The sequence below is a fragment of the Anomaloglossus baeobatrachus genome, chromosome 11 (genome assembly GCF_048569485.1).
Source record: "Anomaloglossus baeobatrachus isolate aAnoBae1 chromosome 11, aAnoBae1.hap1, whole genome shotgun sequence".
Lineage (NCBI taxonomy): Eukaryota > Metazoa > Chordata > Amphibia > Anura > Aromobatidae > Anomaloglossus > Anomaloglossus baeobatrachus.
The window spans coordinates 36599003-36626351 of record NC_134363.1 but is presented as its reverse complement, the minus strand read 5'-3'; the positions used below and the strand labels follow the sequence as shown (position 1 = coordinate 36626351).

The window sequence follows — 27349 nt, the reverse complement described above, 5'->3', positions numbered from 1 at the left end:
GCTTTCAGATCAGGTGACAAAAATCTGGTGACAGATTCCAATACTTTGAATGGCATCATGTGCTGATGTTGCTATTTTGAGAATATACTAATTTCAGAAAAAAATACAAATAAGTATGTGCTATAATATCATCTATGATCGGAGAGCGGGTTCCAGTAACTATTCAGCACTCTTTATTTATGTACAGACTGATTGGGGATTAATTACTAAGAGACTAAGAATGAGAAAAGTTATGTAAACTTCTGCAGTTCCGCCCGTCACATCTCACATTGTACGGCGCGCACAGCTCAATGTCTCGGTGGATTCTACAGATGGATCATATAAAGCTGCTGTGTGGACTCGTAATGAGCTCCTTATATTTAGGTAAGAAGAGATAAAAGAAACATATACATATATATATACACACACATTATATATCTAATATATAAAGCTCAGTGTATGTACAGTATGTGTGTGTGTGTGTGTGTGTGTATGTGTATGTCCGCTAAAGGAATCCGTACCATCGCATTTACAATCACGAAATTTTGCACAGACGCCCCATGTGAGTCAGGGAACGTCATAGACTATGTTTTGACAGGAAAGTTTAACCCCACGCTTTACAGTTACTCTCCAAAAAACCTGCCTCCATTAAAGTCAATGGCGCTGCAAGCTAAAGGTCATTAATAGGATCTGTGATTGGTTGCTATAGGAAAAAAATAAATTGTTAGTATATGAAGCTCATGTGTGAGGTGATATGATGTCAGTGGAGAGACGGATAGAGAGAGACAGAAAGGCAGACAAAGTAAGAGGCAGACAGGGAAAGAGACAGACAGAGAGAGACATACAGGGAAAGAGACAGACAGGAAAGAGAGAGAGAGACAGACAGAGACAGACAGAGAATGAGACAGACAGAGGCAGACAGAGATAGACAAGAGAAAGAGATAGAAAATCAAACAGAGAGAGGCAGACAGAGACAGACAGGGAAAGAAACAGAGAAAGAGACAGACTTGGAACGAGACAGCCAGGGAGAGAGAAAGACGGAGAAACAGATTGACAGACACAGAGATAGAGAGAGAGACAGAAACACAGACCCAAAGAGAGAGACAGACTGATACAGAGACAGAGATAGACAGAGAGATAGACACAGACAGAGAGATAGACACAGACAGACAGACATGGATAGAGACACAGACACACATGGATAGAGTCATACACAAAGACAGACAGGGAAAGAGAAAGACAGACAGAGACAGACAGACAGACAGAGATAGACACACAGAGACAGGAACAGAGAGACAGACAGAAAGAGACAGACAAAAAAAGACAGACAGAAAGAAACATAGAGAGACAGACACATAGACTAGGAGAGAGACAGAGAGACAGTTACTATCCCAGGCAACGCCGGGTAGTACATCTAGTATATATATATATATATATATATATATATATATATATATATATAATCTAAAATTTCCAGTAAAAATCTGATTTCTCTTCCAGGTGCGGTATCTGCTCAGGTGTCAGTAAGTGGAGCTCTGGGAGGATCGGTGGATTTTAATCTATATATACCAATTCCTGCCAATCGTGTAATAACGTGGAGAACAGACAGAGGTGCGATCTACATTGCAAGGATCCTTAATAATAACGCGCCAACATACAATCCCTCCTACGCAAGTAGAAGTCAGCTGTTTAGAAATGGGACCCTGAGACTGGAAAAAATCACAATCGCTGACAAGAAAAACTATGCTGTGACCGTAGAGAACCAGGATACTTTCTCAATTCAGACTGTGGATTATCAGCTCAGTGTGTTCCGTAAGTGTCTTAATATTTCTTAAAGAGGTGGTTCACTGCTCTGCAATAGCGGCCAGCTCCCTGTAAGACTGATCGGGAAGGCTTTTTCTAAATACCTTTGAGCAGCACTATCGCGGTCTGCTCATCTCTTGAAGTGATCCCCAGGCTCTGTGACCTCTGGAATCTGGTGATGTCAGGTCAACTGGAAGTTGACCTGACATCACTGAGGCGGCCCCAGTCTTCCTGAGTGACTGCGCTGTGGGCGGAGTTTCACTGCTCAGCACAGCACAGCATCGCTCTACAGTGAACTAGAGAGCGCATGTGAGATGCTGGGCTGTAGCCAGCAGTGAAACTCCGCCCACAGCCCAGTCACTCAGGAAGACTGGAGCCGGCCTCCTTGGTGTCAGGTCAACTGGAAGTTGACGTGACATCACTGGATCTCAGAGGTCACGGAACTCGGGGGGGGTCACTCCATGGGGATGAGCGGACCAGTGTAACAGCGCAGCATTATGTGTGCGCTTTCCTTCTCAAGCAGGAGTGCTGCTGGGCTGTGACGAGCGGTAAAACTCCTCCCACAGACCAGTCACTCAGAAAAACTGGGGCCGGCCATGTTGATGTCAGGTCAACTGGAAGTTGACCTGATATCACTGGATGTTAGAGCCAAGGGGTCAGTTCATGGAGATGAGCGGACTGCGATAGCGCCTCTCAGAGGCAGAATTGGCTGAACAAGGTATTTATAAAAAGCCTTCCCTATCAGTTTTACAGAGATGTGGCCATTATTGCGGAGTAGTGAACCACCCCTTTAATTTTTTTTTTCCATTGCACCTAGTTAGTTTTTTAACCCTTTTACAACCTTGGACATACGTGTACATCTGAGGCCATTTCTGTCCCTTTAATGCGGGCTCTTGCGGCGAGCCTGCATTTTTTAAAGCACTTGTCAGCTGATCTGATCTAACCTGAGCTAACAGGGATCCACCCGTTAACTAGTTAAATCCCACGGTCAATCTCTGACAGTCCGTGCTCCGGTGGGGATGGCGGTGTTTCCTGCCACTATCAGCATCCCATGACATAATCACAGGGCGCCAATGGGTTATCATGACAGTGCAGGGTCAGCTGATGACCCGACGTTATCATGACTCACTTCCTGTGAATGCCGCCAAAGTGCCACCATTCACTGTAACACAGCATTTCTGCGGTTCAGAGGAATACCACAGCATCGCTCGGATCAGCAAAAGTGATTAGACAGTGGAGTCAAAATGTTACTTAAGATGACTAAAAAAAAATCAGTAAAAAGCAAAAAAAGTTAAAAGTTCAAATCGCCCCACTTTTGCCCCATAGAAAAATAAAATAATTAAAATAAATAAATAAATTAAAAAAAAATACATACATTTGGTATCGCCGAGTTCAGAAATGCCCGATTTGTCAAAATATAAATTCAATAAATCTGATCGGTAAAGGGTGTGGCAAGAAAAAAAAATCAAAATGCCAGAATTACAGTTTTTTGGTTTCAACAACATTGAATTAAAATGCAATAACAGGCGATCAAAACATCGCATCTATGCAAAAATGGTATAATTAAAAATGTCAGCTCAAGATGCAGAAAATAAGCCATCACTGAGCCCCAGATCCCGAAAAATGAGAACGTTATGGATCTCGGAAGAAAAATTAGGGGTTTCTTTTTACAAATCTCTGAATTTTAGATAAAAGTAAAACTATACAAGTTTGGTATCTACAAACTCACACTGACCTGTAGAATTATTTTGCCTGGTCATTTTTACCATATAGTGAACATAGTAAATAAAAAACACAAAAAAACTATTGTGAAATTGCACTTTTTTTGCAATTTCACCCGCACTTGGAATTTTTAATCTGTTTTCCAGTACAATATATGGCAGAATGAATGGGGTCATTCAAAAGGAAAACTCGTCCTGCAAAAAACAAGCCTTCATATGGCTATATTGATGGAAAGATAAAAAAGTTATGGCTCAAATTTCAAGGAAAATATGCATATAACTTTCGAAATTCCCTTTTTAGTTACTAAACGCGTTTTGAGCTCTGTAATGCAAAGTTAGCCTTTTTAAAGACCAAGTGAACTTAACCTGTCTGGCTAATGGGGAAAAAATAGTGACCAGAGGTAATTAGTAGCCAATTTAACCACACAAAGCAGTTTTGGACTTTGTAGGCCACTTATATTGTCTAAACAGTCTAAAAATTATCCCTATTTGGGGCGTATCGTGATGCGGTTGGAAGATACTGTGGCATTTTCACACTGTTCCGTACAAATATAATCCCAGTTTGGGGAGTGTTAAGCATTTTTCTAAATAAAGCAAAAGTAATAGCTTTTTCACAAACTGTCCAAAAATTATCCATTTAATTAAGAAGGAAAAACAGGTGTACTGTTCTGTTTTGAATGTGAAGAACGTTTGTTCCTCCGCTAAGATTGAAAAATATTTTCCTCCCAGTTTGGGGAGTGTTAAGCATTTTTCTAAATAAAGAAGTAATAGCTTTTTCACAAACTGTCCAGAAATTATCAATTTAATTAAGAAAAAAAACAGGTGCACTGTTCTGTTTTGAATGTGAAGAATGTTTGTTCCCCAGCTAAGATTGAAAAATATTTTCCTCCCAGTTTGGGGAGTGTTAAGAAATTTTCTAAATAAAGAAGTAATAGCTTTTTCACAAACTGTCCAAAAATTATCCATTTCATTAAGAAGAAAAAACAGGTGTACTGTTCTGTTTTGAATGTGAAGAACTTTTGTTCCTCAACTAAGATTGAAGAATATTTTCCTTTTTGGTGTTTGCAACTGGTTTGCTAATCCCTAAATCATTAGGCAATTACAGAGCTTGTTTCATGTTTGTGTACATCGTCAAGAGTGTTGTATAGTACTATAAAACTCGGTGAGTTGCCAGGAGTGGCTGGCATTGGCTGTGCACTTCTTGCAGCAGAAAGACACTTGGCGGAGATTTAGGTCAGGGCAGGCAAGTATATGTCTGACATTGCAGGATCAGCCCCAATAGCAGCCGTACTACAGCAGAGGTCACATGATGGACAGGGAGTAGATGCTCGGCAGATCTTTCAATGGGCAAAAGGTAGGTGATTTTAAGTTTTTGGGGGGGTTTTCATATTTTTAAAAACTTTTTTTTACTGATTTGAGTGTGTTGCCCAGGGATAGGGGGTACTCAGAACTGGGCCAATGGGGTCGTTTCTAGAGGTATCACGGTGGCGTGACCCGGTCTGTGATCCCAGGCTCCACAACAAAAGGGGAATATGTAAAGGAGGGAATTGTCTGTGACGCCACCCATGGGTTACGGTGATGAGATGGTGGCACCGCCGCTGCCTCTGGGGACCGTGCCCGGGACTGATGGTGTGAGGCAGCAAGGTGGGAACCCCTCTACGGGTAGGGGAGTTGTAGTCCCGGGACCCAATTGGGAGTTGTGGTGGTGGCAGGGATTGCAGGGAGCTGGAAACTCACAATTCGGTTGTCTTGGTGTTGGATGAAGCTAGGCTGATGTGTGTGGTCAGAAAACACAGAGTCCTTTGTAAACCAACTTGCCAAATGGCCGGTCACTGTTGGCGGGTGTCTTCGGGTTCCACACCCAGATGTACAGCCAGGGGCCCTTCCTTCCACACTCTCTGTCTGTCTCTCTCTTGTCTGGACTAGTCCGTTTGAACGGCCTCCGGATTGGGTCCCTCTCCTGGCACCGGCGGGCTACAACCCTGTCCCGGTCGCCTCAGGTTCCCCGTTGCCGGATCTCCATCGCCTGTGGCCCTCACAGTCACCTAGTCTGGTAGTCCAGGGCTCCAACCCCGGCTACCACTTTTTCCAGGGAGCTGCAAGCTTTCCCTGTCAGCTTTCCACTGACTACAGCACAACTGAACTAAATTCTGCTTTGTCACTTCCATCCTTAACTCCTCTCGCCCCCTCCCTTTTCCTGGGGAGGGGGTGAGTGGGCCTGATTGGCTGCTGTGCATCTGTGTGGGGATTGTGTAGCTTCCAAGGAGGATTAACTCTTTCTGTGACTACCTGGTTTTACCAGGGCGTCACACTAGCAGTCTTCATAAGGGACTTTATGCCTGCACTGCCCGATTTCTTCTGCTGGTCAGAGCAATGCTTCATTGATCTCCTGTGAATGCCAGTGCTCAGCCAGAATTCACAGGAACTTCATCATGACAGCGACAGGGGTCATCAGCTGATCCCCGCTTTCATGACAACCCATCGTCACCCCGTGATTGAATCTCGGGTGGCCGATAGCGACGGGGAATGATGCAATCCACTATGAAGCATATTAGATCATGTTGTCAGAGTTTGACAACGCAATCTAATTAGTTAACAGGCACGGGTGGATCTCCGATCCACCCACACTTGTTAGCTGCACATGTCGGCTGATCAGATCATGAGCCCACATTAAAGGGTGTTGAAGTAATTCTCACTTCAATTAAAAGTTTCTGGAATTCATTGTACAGCACCAGTGAGAATTATACAGGCATGTGATTTCCAAAGCTCTACAAAATTTTAATGAGCACTATCTCTTTTATAGGCCTCAGAAATATAGGCGTAGCATGCATAAATTTAGGCGTTCCTTAGAAGATAGTAAATAGTACAAGACATAACTGCATAATAATTAAAGACACTGTCAGCATCCACCCAGCTAATCCACATGTCCTAAAAAAGTCTTTGTTACAAAAGTGAAATCCCACACCCACAGAAATATAGATGTACCATGCAAAAATGTAAACGTTCCTTACAGGATAGCAAATACTTGAAGACATAACTGCATAATAAGTAAAGACATTCACAGCATCCACTGAACAAGTCTCTGTTACAAAAGTGAAATCCCACACCCTAAGAATAGGTTTTGTCATTTTTGAAGATTTTAACTCATTCCTTTCTTTAAGAAGGAACATACACAACCAATGATGTATAGTTACAGTATGTGTCATGCAGTAACTACCGGAGTTTTGCCAGGTACACGGGAACCCCTGGTGAGCACCGCAATACACAGGGTACACGTTATAAAGGTGTGTCCTTGCACTAAGGAAAGGGCAGCAGGGTCACCTCCTAAACTCACCTGAGAGTGATCCCTGCACTCCTTAACGTCCCTATATGGGTTCCTTCTCACCTCTTGCCGATCACGTGCCTATCCCTATCTTTCCCTGGACTCAGCCCTGTATAGTGCGCAGGGCAGCGGGAACGTTAGTCCCACTCTAGGTTAAAGACACAGAGAGGATTAGACAGACAGGGGTAAAATAAACAGCAATCATACAAAGCACTCCAAACAAGAGGTAATAATGAGGAAGGGACCAGAGGGGAAAACCAAAGAGGACTAAGGAAGGGAAAAACAACATAACTTTCACTCGGCAAATTCTCTGAATTGCTTTCTGGTCCTCAGCTCATAGGCTCCCTCTAGAGGCAAGCTAAGCAGTAACTATCACCAGTGGTTACCTGGACTAGGAGGGAAGTCTTTATAGCAGAGCTAATTAGCAATAGAGAATAGCAGACTATTGCTTACACTCAGAGTTCAGGAGACCAGAGGATCTACTTAACCCTAGCAGAGCTGGATAAAGGAGAATCTGCACAGCCAGCAGTATTAACCTGAGCAAGTGTGTATGAAGCCCTGCGCTGTGATCTCCTGACACCAGAAATAGGAGGGACCACTCTCTGTCGTGGTACCCTCGCAATAGTATGTCATTGGTCGTAAAGGGGTTAAAGAATTTTGGCTTAATCATTTTAAACTATTTTTGCAATTTCTAACAATCCTGATCAAGATTCTATAAGGAAAATTCACATCAAACGCAGTCATACTGACATTGAATTTCACCCAAAGTTAGAATGAAGGTGCGTTTGCTGTAAATTGTATAGAAAAACTGATATATGTAGCAGGACATATTTTGTTGCTGAAAACATGTTGCGTTCTTTTCCCAAAATTGTCAGGGACAGCTTTTGGCACTTGCGCACCCACTATCCTTGGCAGAGTAACGAGCATTGCCGATCACGCTCTCTCATTTTCCAATGTGCCTTTTAGATACCAATATATATATTTGCTGATATGAGTGCAGTCTAGGAAGATAGTATCAGGTCGAGAAATACCAAGATGGACTGAAGCAAGTAGACAAGGAAGTCATCCATCGATTCTGAGAGTGGAGCATGAGCGCTGAAAGTGAAAGTTTGGGAGTTGTTATTCCTCTCTTAATGGACAACTGCCAACTGAACCAATATCTGCATTGTTTCAATTACGAGAACCGTACTGGCGTACCTGCCAAGTTTTTGCCAGTTCTGTGCAAACATCTCACATAAAGGTCACCTAGGCGAGTGGAGATTAAACCGGAACAGTTCATAGCCGGTGACATTTCCTTATGCACCAAACTTCTGTGGGACAGTTTAGGTGAATTTCAATGATACTTTTTTTTTTTTCATTCTTCATGCAGAAGCAAGACTACAATATGGCTGAAAGAAAAAAGTATAAGTGGTACTTTACACGTTGCGACATCGCTAGCATCGGCTAGCAATGTCGAGCGCGATAGTATCCGCCCGCGTCGCAAATGCAATATGTGGTGCTTGCAGCCGTAACGAACATTATTGCTACGGCAGCGTCACACGCACATACCTGCTCGGCGACGTCGCGGTGACTGCCGAACAATCCCTCCTTCAAGGGGGAGGTGCGTTCGGCGTCACAGTGACATCACCACAACGTCACTAATCGGCTGGCCAATAGAAGTGGAGGGGCGGAGATGAGTGGGACATATCATCCCGCCCACCTTCTCCCTTCTGCATAGCCGGTGGATGCAGGAAAGGAGATGTTTGTCGCTCCTGCGGGTTTACACACAGCGATGTGTGGAGCTGCAGGAACGACAAACAACATCATACCTGCAGTCGACCCGACATTATGAAAATGAACGACACTACACAGATCACCGATTTTCGACGCTTTTGCGATCGTTTATCGTCACTCCTAGGATTTACACGTTGCGATGTAGCTACCGGCGCCGGATGTGCGTCACTAACGACGTGACCCCGACGATATTTCGGAAGAGATGCTGCAGCGTGCAAAGTACCCCTAACAGTGTGTATCACACAATGTGTGCGTGTCACAAATGATTGTACTTACTTTTTGCACATCTGTTATATTAGTATAATTTGATGCATGGCTGTCATGTCTCCACCAGAGTCGACATCTGCTTCAATCACCAGAAGCCGCCGCATCACCACTGTGGGTGGCGTTGGGGACGGGGGAGCAGTCAGTGGCTCTGCTGGGTGCAGGCTCCGCTCATCTATTAGGCTGGGTTTCACTAGGACCTGCAGTACCACTGGTTGACTGTGGTGGTGTGTGCCTTACGGCTGGAGTAGCTACCATTCAACTGGGGCCAATGGGAAGACACCGCATCCCTCTTATGCCTTCTCCCTTCTGCTAGCAGGTGCCAGATATAGCCCTGTATTTCCCTGCTAGACTCTGGTTCCTTCCTGTTGTTTGTATTCCCGTATATTGACCTTAGCTCTGCCTGCTGTTCCTGTACTTCGCTGCTAGCTCCGGATTTGACCCTTAGCTTGTTTTCCCGACCACTCTTCTGCCTGCTGTTCCTGTACTTCGCTAGTAGCTCCGGTTTTGCCCTTAGCTTGTTTGCCGGACCACTCTTCTGCCTGCTGTTCCTGTACTTCGCTGCTAGCTCCGGATTTGACCCTTAGCTTGTTTTCCTGACCACTCCTCTGCCTGCCATTCCTGTACTTTGCTGCTAGCTCGGGTTTTTGACCCTTAGCTTGTTTTCCCGACCACTCTTCTGCCTGCCATTCCTGTACTTCGCTGCTAGCTCCGGATTTGACCCTTAGCTTGTTTGCTGGACCACTCTTCTGCCTGCCATTCCTGTACTTTGCTGCTAGCTCGGGTTTTTGACCCTTAGCTTGTTTACCCGACCACTCTTCTGCCTGCTGTTCCTGTACTTTGCTGCTAGCTCCGGTTTTGACCCTTAGCTTGTTTGCCCGACCACTCTTCTGCCTGCCGTTTCTGTACTTCACTGCTAGTTCCGGTTTTGACCCTTAGCTTGATATCTGACCCCTCTTCTGCCTGCCATTCCTGTACTTCACTGCTAGTTCCGGGTTTGACCCTTAGCTTGATATCTGACGACTCTTCTGCCTGCCGTTCCTGTACTTCACTGCTAGTTCCGGTTTTGACCCTTAGCTTGATATCTGACCACTCTCCTGCCTGATGATTCTTGTCCCTGTTCTACCTTCTAAAGTTGACCCTGCCTGGTTACTGCTCTTCTCAGGACTGCAGCGATCACCTGGACCCTGTCGTAATTCCAAATCCCTGTATAGGGGCTAAAGGGTTTCGGGGTCCGGGTTCCTGCTTTGTGGGCGGTTGCCTCTATTCACCTGTTTCACCGATCCTGAGTCCATGGCTCCAGGCAGGCGTCACAATGGCACATTAATACTAATACTGTTGCCTCTATGTTTTCAGTATGCCATCTAACAAGCATTTCTTTTTTCAGTTTTTTGGGGGGGAAAGGGGAATAACTGTGTTAAAAAATACAAACGAGAATGAAAAAACTATCACGAGGCCAGTTAAGAGATTTTGCCTAGGGGAGTTGCAATTGAACTATATTTTTCAAATTATGAGTTAGGACTTGTTGGTGAGCCACCCCAAATTGTTGGTGAGATTGAGTCAATTTTTGTTCTCTTTTAGCTCCCCTCAGCCCCCCTGTTCTCCGCTCTGTTACCAGCAGTCCTTTCGTTAACGGCACCGATGTGACCCTCCAGTGTGATGTCGGGGGTCAGAATGTGAACTCTTACACTTTCTACCGGGACGGTCAGAGGATTATCTGCTCTGATCATGTGATCTGCCGGGGACGATTCCTGGACTTCACCCCGATATCTGAGAGTGACAGCGGATCCTACACCTGCACCATCCAGAACCCTGTCAGCGCCAACACCAGCGACCCCCGGAGTCTGACTGTGTATGGTAAGAATATAGAGATTGTAAAATATGGATTTTCTTTTCTAGCATAAAATAGCTATAAAAAAAGTAAAATAAACACAAAAAACAAGAGTAAAAAAAAGAGCCCTAAAAAATACAATAACATTACTGTGATCCCATAAATACAGTATATCAGTTATACCATATGGTCCAGATGTTGTGAGATTTAGGCTGTGTGCACACGTTGCATTTTTGCCCCATTTTTTCGGTGCAGACTTGTAACAAAATTTGACTGGTTTCCTGATGCCAGCAAAGTGTCACACAGAGATTTTTACATACTTTATTGACTGTCATGGTGGCTTTGGGATCTACTCAGACTACAGTTTCTGACACTCCGCCTGATAACTTCTCTGGTGTCTGTGATCAAGGCAGACTCGGGTGTCGATCTTCTGAGTGGTGATTCATAGGCAGGCTAGCAACAGTTAATTCATGCTAGTCTGCTTGTTAGTTTATTTTGATCACATGTTGTTGGGGAGCCAATTACATCTACTCCCCTCCCATATAGGCTGACTAGATCCTTCCTTCTATGCCAGATATAGTTTATCTTAGCTGGTCCGTTGAGGTGTCATGATTCAGTCTATCTGGGGATTGTGGTACTTGTTGATGAGTGTCGTTATGGAGTTAACCTCTGTTACCTATTCTTGCTACCTTCCTGCTCTTGCTTTTTTCCTGAGTCTCTCATTCTCTATTCCTCTGTGTGTCAGTGTTTTGGTTTTCCCTTGTCTGTCTTTATCTTTTTTTCCATCTCACTCCTGCCCCTTCCTTCCCTGGTAGGAGTAGGGAATCAGATTAGTTCTGGTCAGGAGCATAGCAAGGCACAGGACTCAGGCATCTCCACCATTAGGGGTAACCCTGAGATTGGGGATAGTCTACAGTTCCCTGGGGACAGCATAGGACTACAGATACATCGTGACACAGAGTGAATGAGAATCCTGAAGTCTCATGCTCAGTCATGCTCACTAATTTCTCCTTGCAGATTTGGTGCAGATTAGCAATGACGCTTGTTGGTCATGTGATGAAAGTTTGGCAAATATTGTACTTACATATAGTTCCAGGAGACTAAATTTGGAGGATGTGCACATATAACATATTATAGTGTTTTCACTCTACACTTTCACAATCCAATCCTTATTTTTCTCTGTGTTTTGCGCCTCAGTTCCGGTCTCTAATGTCGCGGTGACGAGTAATGTATCGGGACTTGTCTGGCCTGGATTAGATTCGGTGTCTCTACGATGTTCGGCTCGTGGTACAAATATCTGTTACTCGTGGAGTCTAAAAGGGGCACCGATATCTGGAGGAGGTCGATATACCCTCACCGATAATAACTCCAAACTCATTATCAGCCCGGTCTCCACTACGGACAATGGACCCTTCATATGTATGGCTAAAAACATAATAAACAGCCAAAACAGCAATGACGTGAAGCTCAACCTGGCCGGTAAGGAACACTCATCATATCTGTAATTATTATTTGTAACTTATGTAGAAGGGAATACAGTGTACACAGAGGGCATCTCAGCAAAAGCTTTATTCACAAAAAGCAATGATCTTGGTGGTTTCACCTGTCTTTAACCTCTGTACGACACATGATGTACTGGGGACGTCATGGCTCATGTCGGGGTAATCACTGCTGGCTACTGCGGTGAGCTGGCATTGAGTCACGCACACGTCAGCTGATTTAAACAGCTGACATGTGTGCCCCGCAGGCACAAGTGGATCTGTGATCCTCCCGTGCTTGTTAACGCCTTAGATCATGCTGTCAAAATCTGACAGCGCGATGTAAATGCCTGCAGCAGGGAACGTGTCTATCCTTGCTGCCATCGGAGGCCCAGTGACACGAACACGGGTAGCCGATGGTTGCCATGGTAGCACAGGGTCATGTGATGACTCCTGTAGCTATCATGACTCACTTCCTCTTACAGCCACTGGCTGTAACAGAAGATGAGCATTTCTGCTGATCTGAGCTGTGCAGCTCTGATCAGGAGAAATGAACAAGCGATCAGACTACTGATTCTTACAGCCCCTTAGAGGAACTAATAAAGAAAAAAAAAACGTAAAACAAAAAGTTTGAAAAAATTTAAAAAATAAATTAAAAAACCTAAAAAGGTCAAATCACCCTGCATTCGCTCCATTAAAATTAAAGGGTTAAAAAGGTAAAAAAATATACACATATTTGGTAGCACCAAGTTCAGAAACGCCCGATCTATCAAAATATAAAATCAAGTAATCTGATTGGTAAATGGCGTAGCAGCAAAAAAATCAAATGCCAAAATTACATTTTTTGGTCGCTGCAAATTTTGCGCAAAATGCAATAACAGGCGATCAAAACGTAGCATTTGTGCAAAAATTGTACCGTTAAAAATGTCAGCTCAAGACACAAAAAATAAGCCATCACTGAGCCCCATATCCCCAATAATGAGAATGCTATGGATCCCAGAAACTGGTGCAAAAATTGCACCCCTTTTTTTGGACAAACTTCTGATTTTTTTTTTAACCCTGTAGATAAAAATAAACCTATACGTGTTTGGTATCTGGAAACTCGTACCGACCTGAGACATCACACCGGCATATCAGTTTTACCATATAGTGAACACGGTGAATAAAATATCCCAAAAACAATCGTGCAATTGTACTTTTTTTGCACATTTTCCGCACTTGGAATTTTTTTTGCTGTTTTCCAATACACTATATGGTAAAACTTATGGTTTCATTTAAAAGTACAACTCGTCCCACAAAAAAAAAGCCCTCATATGGCGAGATTGATGGAAAAATAAAAAATGTTACGGCTCTCGGAAGAAGGGGAGCAAAATATAAGCCGAAAATTGGAAAATTGACTAGGGGTGTAAGGGTTAAACTACAGAAAAAAACATGATAAACCTTGTATTTTGGAAGCAATTTTTAAAGCCATGTTCCCATGATCAGGATCAATTGAGTTTTCCACTCTTCAGTATTTTGGCGCAATCTCTCATTTTACTTGCATTTTTTTTCATTGCGTTTTTGTGTGAATTTTTATCATTTGCTGGTGCCTTTTTTTGTCTCTGGTGTGAGACAAAAAAAGAAAGGCATCCTGGTATTAACATCATTAGGAGCAGAATACACATGTTTTTGGAATGTTTCCGCCGTGTAAATGCACCAAAACCCATGTGTGTCTTTTACCTGCTGATTTCCAATAACCTATAGAAATCTATGGGGAAATAATTTTGTCGTAGAGAAAATGCACAGAGTCAAAAATGCGTGGAAGACGGACCGTGGGAACGTACCTCAAGAAACGTTTAAGAAACTTATAATACAGACGTCAAAAAGCTAATTTGCCCATGGCAGAGATCAGCGAGTGATCATAGTCTTTACAGATCGCTTCTCATATCTCACCTTTGGATTTGTTCCCAGCTCCGGTCTCGGCAGTGGCGCTGACCAGTAACACATCGGCGGTGCTCTGGGCAGGACAGGACTCGGTGTCTCTCTACTGCTCGGCTCAAGGTTCAGCCATCACCTTCTCCTGGAGACTGAATGGAGAACCAGTGTCCCCGAACCCTCCATATTACATTACTCAGGGGGATTCTCCTCCAAGCTCCACTCTCACCATCAGCCCCGTCTCCAAGAATGACATTGGACTCTTCACCTGCAAAGTTACCAACAGAGCTAACAGTATAACCAGTAATGGAGCCAACCTCAATATCAACTGTAGGTAACAATGTCATTCTATCTATCTATCTATCTATCTATCTATCTATCTATCTATCTATCCCTCTATCTATCTATCTATCTATCTATCTATCCCTCTATCTATCTATCCCTCTATCTATCTATCCCTCTATCTATCTATCTATCTATCTATCCCTCTATCTATCTATCTATCTATCTATCCCTCTATCTATCTATCTATCTATCTATCTATCCCTCTATCTATCCCTCTATCTATCCCTCTATCTATCTATCTATCTATCCCTCTATCTATCCCTCTATTTATCCCTCTATCTATTTATCTATCTATCTATCCATCCCTCTATCTATCTATCTATCTATCTATCTATCTATCTATCTATCCCTCTATCTATCTATCCATCTATCCCTCTATCTATCCCTCTATCTATCTATCTATCTATCTATCTATCTATCCCTCTATCTATCTATCCATCTATCCATCCATCTATCTATCTATCCCTCTATCTATCTATCTATCTATCTATCCCTCTATCTATCTATCTATCTATCCCTCTATCTATCCCTCTATCTATCTATCTAGCTATCTATCTATCCATCTATCCATTAATCTATCCATCCATCCATTAATCTATCTATCTATCTTTCCCTCTATCTATCTATCTATCTATCTCTATCTATCTATCTATCCCTCTATCTATCTTTCCCTCTATCTATCTATCTATCTATCTTTCCCTCTATCTATCCCTCTATCTATCTTTCTATCTCTATCTATCTATCCCTCTATCTATATATCCCTCTATCTATCCTCTATCTATCCTCTATCTATCCTCTATCTATCCCTCTATCTATCCCTCTATCTATCTATCTATCTATCTATCCCTCTATCTATCCCTCTATCTATCCCTCTATCCATCTATCTATCTATCTATCTATCCCTCTATCTATCCCTCTATCCATCTATCTATCCCTCTATCTATCTATCTATCTATCTATCTATCCCTCTATCTATCTATCCCTCTATCTATCCCTCTATCTATCTATATATCCCTCTATCTATCTATCTATCCCTCTATCCATCTATCTATCTATCGATCCCTCTATCTTTCTATCTATCTATCTATCCCTCTATCTATCTATCTATCTATCCATCTATCTATCTATCGATCCCTCTATCTTTCTATCTATCTATCTATCCCTCTATCTATCTATCCATCCCTCTATCTATCTATCTATCTATCTATCCCTCTATCTATCTATCTATCCCTCTATCTATCTATCCCTGTATCTATCTATCCATCTATTACTAATAATATACTCTTGCTATTTCTATTCAGTTATTGACTTTCCCTAATTCTTGTTACTCGTGTCAAACTCGTCCGAGCGTCTGATCTGCTTGAATGGAAGAATGTGCATGAAGCATGTTAGTACTCGGCCATCACTACTTGTAATAAGCTCAGATATGTTAAAACAAAATGTTCCTGTGCTGAGATAGTCTTATATACAGTATGTGTCCTTGCTGTACTGAGTAATGGCTGTGTCTGACCATACAGGGACATGGTCTGATCATACCACATCTCCTGGCTGGGTGGTGGGGGAGCAAAACAGTATACAGACAGGACAGCTGTGGATCACAGATGATTCTTTGTTATGATCTTGTCACCGTGGATGATCACAAAAAATCCCATCAGCAGAAAAAACACAAGAGTAGTTGGCAGCTGAGCTGACCGCAATCCCCTATTTGTCAGACCACACTAAAAGTAGCTGTCGAGCATTGCTAAACACACCTAGATGCCACGTCACAGCCGGAAAAACTTACTACACCTCACAGATAGAAATGAGGAAACCTATCTTACCTCAGAGTAGTCCCCAAAGGAATAGCAAGCCCCCAACATATAAAGTCAATGGTGATGTAAGAAAACACAATACACAGATAGTAAATATAGATCAGCAAAGTTGAGGCCTGACTTCCTAGATCGAACAGGACAGGACAGATAACTGATTGCGGTCAGTGCAAAACCCTGAGGAAAAATATCAATCTCCTGATAAGACAAAATACTCAGACCACACGGACTCTTCCCCACTATATCAGGTACTCTTGTAAATAATGGGAGAAACAAAATCACGGACTCTTCCCCACGATATCAGGTACTCTTATAAATAATGGGAGAAACAAAATACCAAAAAAAACCACATGAAATACAAAAGTGCAAATAATCAAATAGAACAGGGAGAATCTCCCTTTTCTTACAGTGGGGCCTGCAGAGGGGGAACCCTCATGCTCATCAAAACAGAAAAACAATTCCTCTCCTGCAAGAAAACAGACTTTAAGCAAAACAAAAAGAAAAACAAACACCCTTTGGTGTAAATCAGGCAATTAAGCAACTAACTTGCAACTTATCTGGAATGGGACAGGCACTGGATAAATGGAAGGACAACTACAAGCCAATTCAGAGATAGAGGAACAACATCTATAACCGGCCCCAGCCAGCTGACACTCCTCTTCTATATAACCCAGGCTGATCTGCAATTGGGCTTCCCAAACTACCAATTAACTCCCACACCTGTTGAGGCATAGTCCTGACCACCAGAGGAAGCCCCAAACCATCATCCCCTCGGATGACATTCATAGCAATTCTTTCTGTGAGACAAAATATGGTTTTCAACAAGGAGGGAAAGGTTTTACCTCCCAAAAAGTATCAGCTGTGAAGCTGTGCTGAAATGTCTTTATACTCTCTTTTACTTCCTCCCCGGCCCAGGAGATGAAGTATGATCAGGCCATGTCCCTGTACGGTTAGACATGGTCATTACACAGTACAAAGCAGGGACACATATATAAGATTATCTCAGCACAGGAACATTTTTTGGGGGAACTTATTATTATGCCAAGATCTACAGTATTGACTAAAATGTACTTTATTTATGGGACAACCCCTTTAAGGGCTTCAAAACGTATTTTCTAAGTTCATGCTTGAGAAATCATCTACCAAGCCTATCATTACCGTATGGTACTCCACAAGTCTACTGGGAGTTAGGCTAATACTTGGATGACTGTTAATGTTTGGTCCTCCATTGTCACAGTGGGTCTCTGGCAGTCTACAACAATCTGCCAATTCTTCAGTGGGCTGCCCCTCATTGGATCTGTGTGGCAAACTATCTTGCGAGATTTCAGATAGATATTATTGATAATATGTATTCACTTTTTTACATCCCAGGGTTTCCCGATGGGTATATTTCCTGTACTGCACAAAACATAAACCAGGTAGTAAAGCTTGGCTGTTCCTGGCCCAGAGGAAAACCTGCAGCTAATGTCACCATGATATTTGGTGGTGTACAAGATACGAGCTCTAATGAAGTGTATAGAAATGTGAGTTCTTCTGGTAACATCCACGGGAGAAGTCTCACCTGTAATGGTGATCAACTGGGAAGAAGCTCAATCTGTACGATAACATTTGGTAAGAAGACCCTACTGTCATTTCAGCTGTATGAATGATTCAATGATCTACACTTGAGTAGGGACTAAGAAAATGTCTATGACCCATTTCCCCTCTGATTTCTTCATTTTTGTTGCGCAATCATTTGAGTAGAACAAAAATTTGTTGTCCGTAGAGAATCCATCTTGTGATGGAAATTAACTGCACCTAATGGATCTTGCTAGAGCACTACGCCAGCGTTTGTTATTATTGAACCGCTGGAGTGGTGCTTTAAATCTAAGCCCCCTACCCCCTGACTTATACTCACTTATTGGGGTCTTCATCTGTTTCCAGCATTACACAGGGCAGTCTCCTGTGACCTGCCAGCTGCTCTAGTGTTTTATGGAGCATCGGAAGTCACAACTGTCTTGCTAAATTCTACTAAAAAGGGGGCTGAAAGCCCGTACTTACGAAGCGCTCACTGATATCCTAATCAGGCACGAATACTAACATTCTTTATAGCAAGATACTATTTATTTTAATAGCACATGAATAGTCAATGGTACATAGGCATTAGAACTATTTTTTAGTCATAGAATCTTATACAATAACAGAAATATGCATCAACATTACCATTTGTTGTAGGAATCCTTCTCTTCGGAGGGACTCGATTTAATGAGTAGGAAACAACATGGCACCTTGCATCACAGGAGCAGTGCGTACACTTCAATGTCCTGGAAGGTTTCCCTAACATTAAGCGAGTCCGGTGTATTTTTATAGGAAAATTTGTAGTCGTGTGCAAATGCAGTATTGCAATTGTGAATGGTTAATTGGTGACCAGCATGTGACAGCTGAGTCATGTTCATGTAACTTGACCACAAGCTGCTGTGGGCACCAGCAGCTTCCTGCACATTTAGCCAGTTGACAACTGGTCGACCACAGTTTCCTGGAGATATTGCAGGGAGACGTTAATTTTACAGGCCAGCTTCCTTGCAACTGTTGTCAAATAACCCCAAATTTCCTGACTGTGGAACTGTAAATGTTACTTCCTCATTATCATGGTTTTGCTTCAAGACCTGTTTGACACGTATTCTTCATCATGGTAAAATTGGTTATCCAGAGGACATCTTTCTTTGATACTGAATTATTTGATGGATCAAATAATATCTGGGATCACTATATCTTTTGATTATGATCCTACAACCCAATCATTCTTTCAGTCATATCACATTGGTATCACAATAACTCAGTATAAGTCTATTGGAGCCTCATTTCCCACTTGTTCTGGTTTTGTTCTAACTCCTATAGAGATACATTGGGAGCGTCTGACATGACTTTTGACTTTAAGGTAGTCAGAAGTTACGGGCACAATATGTCGTCTCCGGAACGGAGTGGCATCAGTAAAAGGTGAGTATAATACAATGAGCTTACATTTAATGACATATCGCCCTAACTTTAAAACATAAATCCCTTATTTCCCAGCTCACCAGATAAGGAACTTGTAACTGTTATCTATTCTAAATAAGACTTTGTTTGACCTCAATAAATCTTTATTTTCTGCCCTATTGCCCAGACAGGAGAAGCCTAGATAAACAGTCTGGACAATAGCTAACACTCCCTCTCTTCATACATTAGTCGATACAGAATCCTGAGTACAGAGAACTACAATTACTTATAATATCCAGCTATTAATACGAGATTAAAATTCCTATAACACTACGTATAATGAATACAGACTATCTTGTATTAATTCAAGATTAAAGTTCATATAACAAAGGGGCTTTGGTGCAACCATGATTTGGCCAAGAGTCGGTTGACCGTTATGTCCCTTAATTTTGCATGCTTCTATTTGTCAGCGCCGATGGTCGCGTACACACACGGTGTGGCTGGGTGTGTCCTCCACCCTGGTTGCTCTCTGCTGATGGCTCTTTCTCTGATAATAGACTTCTTGCCATGGTTATATGGAGAGTGGTTATGTTGCCAATCATTCATTCATAAGGAGAAGAAAATGTCGAGTAGGGATTAATTATACAGTTTTATTTTCTTCTTCCACCAGAACCTCCAATGATCCCTGACTATAAGATCAATGCAATTACTCCAGCTTTCGTCGGAGGTGCAGTCAACCTAACAGTGGATCTACAAGCGGGAGTCCGGCCACGGGCCACCACCATGTCCACTCAGGCCCTTCCGGCTACATTCTCCTGGTATCAAGAAAACAGCTCTTCTCCTATTCAGACTGGCGGTAAATTCAGGGTGGACTCCACTCCCTACGCATCCACTCTCAACATCGATAAGTTGACCGAGTCCGAATCTGGACAGTTTAAATGTGTAGCAGGAAATTTGATTGGACGCACAGCCTTCCTTTTCAATGTTAAAGAGTCCCAAAGCGGTAAGTCACGTGCAATAAATTAATAATATTTCATCTAACTACCATACAAAATTAACGGATTGGTATCCATAACTGCGATCCAGACTCTATCATGATGACCCCCTGATGATAAGAAGATCACAGCTATCCCTTATAATTATAATTTGTGGGATATTTCAGCTGTCACAGGTGTGTGGTTTCTGACAATAGAAGGTCACAGTGTTTGGCTGCGCAAAATGCTCTCTGACTTTCTATTGTGCCTGCTGTCAGTATTCATTGGCATAGGTAGCTTTCCTGCTGGATTCTCATCTCTTTCCATTTTGGACACAGCAGAGCCAGTTCTTACATCCACCTGCTGATCATCAGTATTCTCCATGTGCTTAAATACTCCCATCTTCTTGTTCTGGTGATATTTTTCAGTTCATACAAGCCTAGGTTGCAAGCAGGTGGCTTGTACTCATCTGTAGTTGGAACTTTGCTGAACGTCTACCTGAGTCATCTGTGGATCAGTGGTTCATGCATTTTCCCGTGTATGTCCTCCTTGTGTCTTTTCTAGGGTTGACAAAGCGCTCATCCCATCCAATCTCTATTTAGGGCCCAGCACTAGGGATACCTAGGTACAGGTATCCGGCTCGGCGCATAGGTGCCGATCCTATCTAGGGGGGTGAGGGACCCCAGGGTCCAGCACCAGGGATACCTAGGATCAGGTATCCAGCTCGGTGCATAGGTGCGGAATCTATCTAGGGTGGTGAGGGACCCCAGGGACCAGCACTAGGGATACCTAGGATCAGGTATCCAGCTTGGCGCATAGGTGCGGAACCTATCTAGGGTGGTGAGGTACCCCAGGGACCAGCACTAGGGATACCTAGGATCAGGTATCCAGCTTGGCGCATAGGTGCGGAACCTATCTAGGGTGGTGAGGTACCCCAGGGACCAGCACTAGGGATACCTAGGATCAGGTATCCAGCTTGGTGCATAGGTGCAAAACCTATCTAGGGTGGTGAGGAACCCCAGGGACCAGCACCAGGGATACCTAGGATCAGGTATCCAGCTCGGTGCATAGGTGCGTAATCTATCTAGGGTGGTGAGGTACCCCAGGGCCCAGCAGTAGGGATACCTAGGATCAGGTATCCAGCTTGGTGCATAGGTGCGGAACCTATCTAGGGTGGTGAGGAATCCCAGGGACCAGCACTAGGGATACCTAGGATAAGGTATCCAGCATGGTCCATAGGTGCGGAACCTATCTAGGGTGGTGAGGGACCAGCGGTTAGTTTGGTTAGGAGTCACCATCTCTCCTTCCCTAAACCCATGGTTCCCCTTCTCTTTCGCCATTCGCTTGGCACTTCCCCTTACCTAGTGTAACATCAGCCTCGACTGCTCAGTTTTCCTGCAGTGCCTCCACAGGGCAAATAAAGTATTACGCATACCTCTCATTCTCATATATTACACTGTTACCAGTTTTTGATCATTTTGTTCCTGGTAAATGAGCAGAATATTCTAGTGCTATATACTTTCCCCAGACCCTATATTGTGCCATGACCCAATATGAGTAGTTCACCATGGAATATACTCTACCCAACCACTGGCTTAGCAACATCATTGTCATGCAGCTTCTATAATGGCTTAAAGTGGAAAATAGTTCCTGAACATGGTTTTATATCCTTTTTTTAATGTGACTTTTTATGCTTTTTGTTTCCCAGGTGGTTCCAGTAGTGGACTGGGTGGTGGAGCGATAACCTGTATAGTAATAGGAGTACTCATTGGTGCGGCCCTAATGGGAGCCATCGTGTTCTTCATAGTAAAGAAATGTATGTACCCGTTACTTTGTATACAGCTTTATCTACTATATTACCCTTCGAAATTAAGTTTTGGGGCATTTTCTTTATTTTGTATGGTCACGATTAGAGATGGGTGAATAGAAAAATATTCGGGTTTGGATAATGTCCATTATTCGTGTATTCGCACCGAATAACAAACCCAATATAAGTTAATGGAATGAATATTCATTGCTTCCTCCGCCCACCTTCTGTAACAGTGTATGTGATTGGTTGCAGTGTTGCTTCCCCCGTCCACCCTCTGTGCTGGCATCTGTGATTGGTTGCCGTAATGCTAGCTGTCTGGGTCAGGAAGTGGAGTGTAAAAATAAATAATTGGAAAAAATGTTGCAGGTAAAAGCATTGAACTCAATGCCGGATTAGGCGATGTGCGCGCATTGAGTATTTGGTTGCAGACATTTCTACACCAAGTCTGCAGCTCCTGGCAAAAAAGCCACCCATGCGTTTTGATGCAGTTTTGGTGCTTTTTTTTCCCCAGGAGCTGCAGGTTGGGTACAGAAATGTCTGCAGCCGAATACTCAATGTGTGTACATCACCTTATCTTGTAATCCGGCATTGAGTTCAATGGCTTCACCACAGATGAGATCAGTGAGTTCAATGAGTTCACTTCAGGTCAGTTCACCTGAGGTCGCAGCTGGGGTACTGTGGGATCTGCCAGCTGTGACCTCAGGTGAAGTCACTGACGTCCCCACTATCACAACTGTGGCTCAGTCAGTGTGTCCCTAGACTGTCATTGGACGTCACATGTGTGGATTATGTTGGACATGCAGGATTTTTTTTGTTGGTTAATAAATTAGAGAAAGAGGATTTTTTTTTTTTTTAAATACAGGATTTTTCTGTGTTTTATATTTATTTATTTTGACTTGCAGGGTTTGTAATGGGGGGCTCATAGACCCCTCCCCATTATTAACCTTGGGCTTGATGACAACTGTGATTTTTTTGACAAATCACAGCTGTCATTAACTCCTTATATTACCCCTATTGCCACTGCATCAGGGCAATCGGGATTATCTGTGTAAAGTGCTGGAATTGGCGCTTCTAATAGATGTGACTATTTCGGGGCAGCTATGGGCTGCTATATTTAGGCTGAGGAGGCTCAATTACCATGGGCCTCCCCAGACTGAGAATACCAGCCCCCAACTGTCCGCTTTATCTTGGCTGGGTATTTTTAACTCATTTAATTAATTAAAAAAAACAAGCACGGGGTCCCTTGTATATTGATACACAGTCAAGATACTGCAGAAAGCTGGGGGTCTGCTTTATCTGCACTGGGTATCTAAATATGAAGGACCTTACACCATTTTTTTTATTTATTTTTTTTTAAACTCCACTTTGGGGACACAGACAGTTAGGCGGGCTTTTCACACTACGACATCGCAGGTGCGATGTCGGTGGGGTCAAATTAAAAGTGACGCACATCCGGCATCGCAAGCGACATCGTAGTGTGTAAAGCCTAGATGATACGATTAACGAGTGCAAAAGCGTCGTAATCGTATCATCGGTATAGCGTCGGCGTAATCCATAATTACGCTGACGCGACGGTCCGATGTTGTTCCTCGCTCCTGCGGCAGCACACATCGCTGTGTGTGAAGCCGCAGGAGCGAGGAACATCTCCTACCGGCGTCACCGCGGCTTCCGTAGAATATGCGGAAGAAAGGAGGTGGGCGGGATGTTTAGATCCCGCTCATCTCCGCCCCTCCGCTCCTATTGGCCGCCTGCCGTGTGATGTCGCAGTGACGCCGTACGACCCGCCCCCTAATAAGGAGGCGGGTCGCCGGCCAGAGCGACGTCCCAGGACAGGTGAGTCCATGTGAAGCTGCCGTAGCGAGAATGTTCGCTACGGCAGCTATCACAAGGATATCGCAGCTGCGACGGGGGCGGGGACTATCGCGCGTGACATCGCAGCATCGGCTTGCGATGTCGCAACGTGCAAACCCCACCTTAGTGTGAGGGCAACCCATCACAGTCGCCGGCACATAGGGTGGGCAGGAGAAGCAGGAACGCAAAAAATCCCATACTTTCTTACAAAGGTGGGTGGGGGAAGCAGTGCATATTCATGAACTTTAATGATTGGAACAGGAAGCAGTGTGACAGCAGCAGGGAAACTTTAAGTATAATTCTCCTGCTTTAATGACTGCAAATACAAAAGTACTGGTTGATTAACCGATATTGCGAATACCTTTATAGTCGTGGGAGTAATGAATAGTGGCGAGTATATTTGCTCATCACTAGTCATGATAGAGTGTATGGTAATAATGGATCATTGCTTCTATTTTTCTACAGACTAAAGAATTGACCCTTTGTGTTTAAAGAATGGAAATTACTAGTAAATACCTAAACCTTTACTTAATATACACTTCCAATTTGTTGTACATTTTTATTGTATTATATTTATTTTATTATTTTTTCATTTATTTAGGTAAAACCCCAGAAGCAGCATATGAATACCGAAACTCTCAACCATCACACATTTATGAAACTTAACTTCCAGGAGTAGCGGTAAGATTATACACCATGGACTAAAAGGAGGGGTCTTAGAAATAAAGGGTGCATGACCTGGCCTGTCCATTCATCTTAATGTCGGCCATTCGGGGGGGAAATATGTGGCCAGTTGCAACTCCTCCCTCAGGGGTTTTCTGAAACAAGATCCATAGCAAAAGTCGGGGTCAGGGAGAGTGAAATCCTGCACTGAGAATAGAAGAAATCATTGGGGACTAGATAAAAATGGTGCACTGTACGGTCTATATACTATATAAGCAACTGGTGTATTTTTAACTATACTGGTATTACTCTGGTTTGGCGTAAGAGGATTCCCTTAACCAAAACCAGTTTCCAACCCAAAGCATCTTAATGTGAGTTTATGGAGAAAATTGCAAAAGGTGAAAGGTAGAAAACAATTCTTAGGAATAGGACAATCTTGCCACAGGTTATGGTATATTTTACTTAGATGAGCATTGACCACCTTTTGCTTGAGAATAGCCCTCTTCATTGCTAATAATCGGCAGAAATAGGGTTAATCTGCAGGTTAGTAGTATTATGAAACTGGCCAACCACTGTGCTGAAAGTGCGGCACCAAGGAAACAAAAATGAGCTTTATTCCTCCCAGCAGCCGCTGGCTTTCAGTCATTCAAGCATGTCGGCACGGTCACACTCATTACTCATAGAGACTGGCAGCTGTAAGAACGCCCCATCACTTAGACTGACAGCCAGCTCTGCAGTGCATTTGTGCTGAGCGAGCTGTCATTCAAAGTGCAGGTCTCAGTGCCGTGAGTGGTGATTGTAGCTGCGCCGACATGTCTGTATGACTGAAAGCCAGCGGCTCTCAGGAAAAATAAAGTTTATTTTTTCCAAGTTCTGCTTTTTCAGTACAGGCACCTTTCTGACAATCTTAAGATGTAGATTAACCCCATATCTGAAGGTTAATAGTGTTATTCGACGTGACAGTTTCTCTTTAATTCGGGAGGCCACGTCAGTAATTGTTCACCCAAAAAGTCCTATAAATGGCATGGTTTGTGCTCCCCTCTCATTACTGCTTCTCTTTTTCTCCTTACCAGCAATTTTCACATGGTGACAAATCAGTATACCACACTGTGATGCCGGGCTCTGGAAGATAACTGCGGTAATAGCACAATACTCTGTATATCTCAGGTCTGTTACCTGCATGTTCCATATTGTACTATGTATTTCTGTAATGGATGGAGTAATGTTGTATAACATCTCCTCTCTTTAAGCAAATGTGCAAAATATATGCGTCCAAGGACAAACACTGAGCTGAAAAAGGCTCTGGTGTCTGGAGGTATCCTTCCTGCACAGGCGCGATCACAGTTGCAACCTCTGTGATTGTGATCATTTCGCCCCCGGGTATATCTGATATTTTATGGGATTCTGTCCAATAAATTTGACTATTAGCCTCTTTGATAGAGACCTAAGATATTCTCATGTTTCTGAAATATTCAGACTGTATTAGTCAATCTTGTGGAGTCTTCATCAGTCTTTTATGAGCTGTCTTCTCGACTTCACAATGTCTCACAATGGACCAATCTTCTTTGTTTGAGAAATATAGTATTAAATATAGATTGTTTACAGACAGTAATTATTACTACGATTATGATTTGTACTACAGTGCTTCAAACTTGTATATATGTATATTTTGCCCCGTGCCTGATGAAGGGTACATGACCCGAATCATTACTGCTATACTTAACCTTGCGGTGTAATTTTATGGGGACTTGAGGGAATCAAAATAAAGAGCATTTAAAGATATTCTCATTGTGGTTTTTGTTTGGTGTGCGGTTCCTCTAAATACTGTCTTTTGACATCTCATAGTAAAATTGACCCTTTTTCATAGAACATGGACCTCAACGACAACTCATCGTTAAAATAAAAACAGATGCTCTGAATTACGCACAGTGTACCAAAAAAATCAGAATTGAGAGTACTCGTTGGTTGACACCTTTTAATGGCTGATGGAAAGGTTCGTAACGTAAGGTGGCTGTTAGGGTTACACCAGGGGGCACAGAAGCTGAATAGAGATGGAACTCCAAAGAGCAGTTAGACAAAAGCCCACAAGAGGGCGCAAGCACCAGAAACAGTAGTCAGCAAACCTGAGTCTAAACCAGGGTGTCATGTCAATACAGGGGGAGTGAGCAAACCATAAACAAGTGGTCAGGAGCCGAGAAGACACGTCAAAACCCAAACAGGAGAAACAGAGACGAAGTCAGGAAACGGTACCAAGGTCAGAGACCGGGAAAGCAAATCAGTACAAGGAGGGGGAGGAGACCAAGACATAGAACGGGACCAGGGTCAGATATGCAGGGCGGATAAACAGTACAAAGGAAATGGAGATCAGGGAGAGAGAAGCTGTGTAGCGGGATGGATCAGGGCTAACTCAGAAGAATCAGTTGAGCATGCTGTAGAGCAGAAACTATTACTGGTGGTGTTCCGGAGGAATCCACACCATGATAAATGGGAGTGAGCCCCGGAATGAGACACAACCGAGCAGACCCCTCTCACAAGACTTAACCCTGTCAGCGTCCAGTTATAGTCCTGACAGCAGCTTTCAGGACTACCAACGTCTCTCCATCGGGCATCAGAGGTATAACAAAATCTGAAGCCACATATTATAAATAGTGATGATGTCACGGGGTACGTTTTGATGGAACAGGGGCTCCTAAGTTGGCCCTCAGATGTGAGACCCTGCGTTGTCCCTTATCTTGGAGGAAAGCTTAATGTTAGCCAGGTCCGAGCCCCCAGTGTGACCCTGACTCCTGTCCGAGCCCTGATCTTACTTCTCTCACCCTGAAAGCACAAGAGAGAGGTGTTCAATGCCGCGCCAAATA

The 27349-nt window shown here is 43.3% G+C and overlaps 1 protein-coding gene across 1 annotated transcript; it reads left to right on the top strand.

Moving 5' to 3' along the window:
- The first annotated feature begins 290 nt into the window (after positions 1 to 290).
- LOC142255784 (cell adhesion molecule CEACAM1-like) lies at positions 291 to 26256 on the top strand. The gene is made up of 10 exons (XM_075327230.1): positions 291 to 363; positions 1480 to 1791; positions 10444 to 10719; positions 11891 to 12172; positions 14122 to 14415; positions 17610 to 17849; positions 19864 to 20196; positions 21876 to 21983; positions 24430 to 24509; positions 25565 to 26256. Exons 1-9 carry the CDS (start codon positions 291 to 293, stop codon positions 24492 to 24494), a joined length of 1983 nt encoding a protein of 660 aa, XP_075183345.1. The 3' UTR covers positions 24495 to 24509; positions 25565 to 26256.
- The last annotated feature ends 1093 nt before the right edge of the window (positions 26257 to 27349 follow it).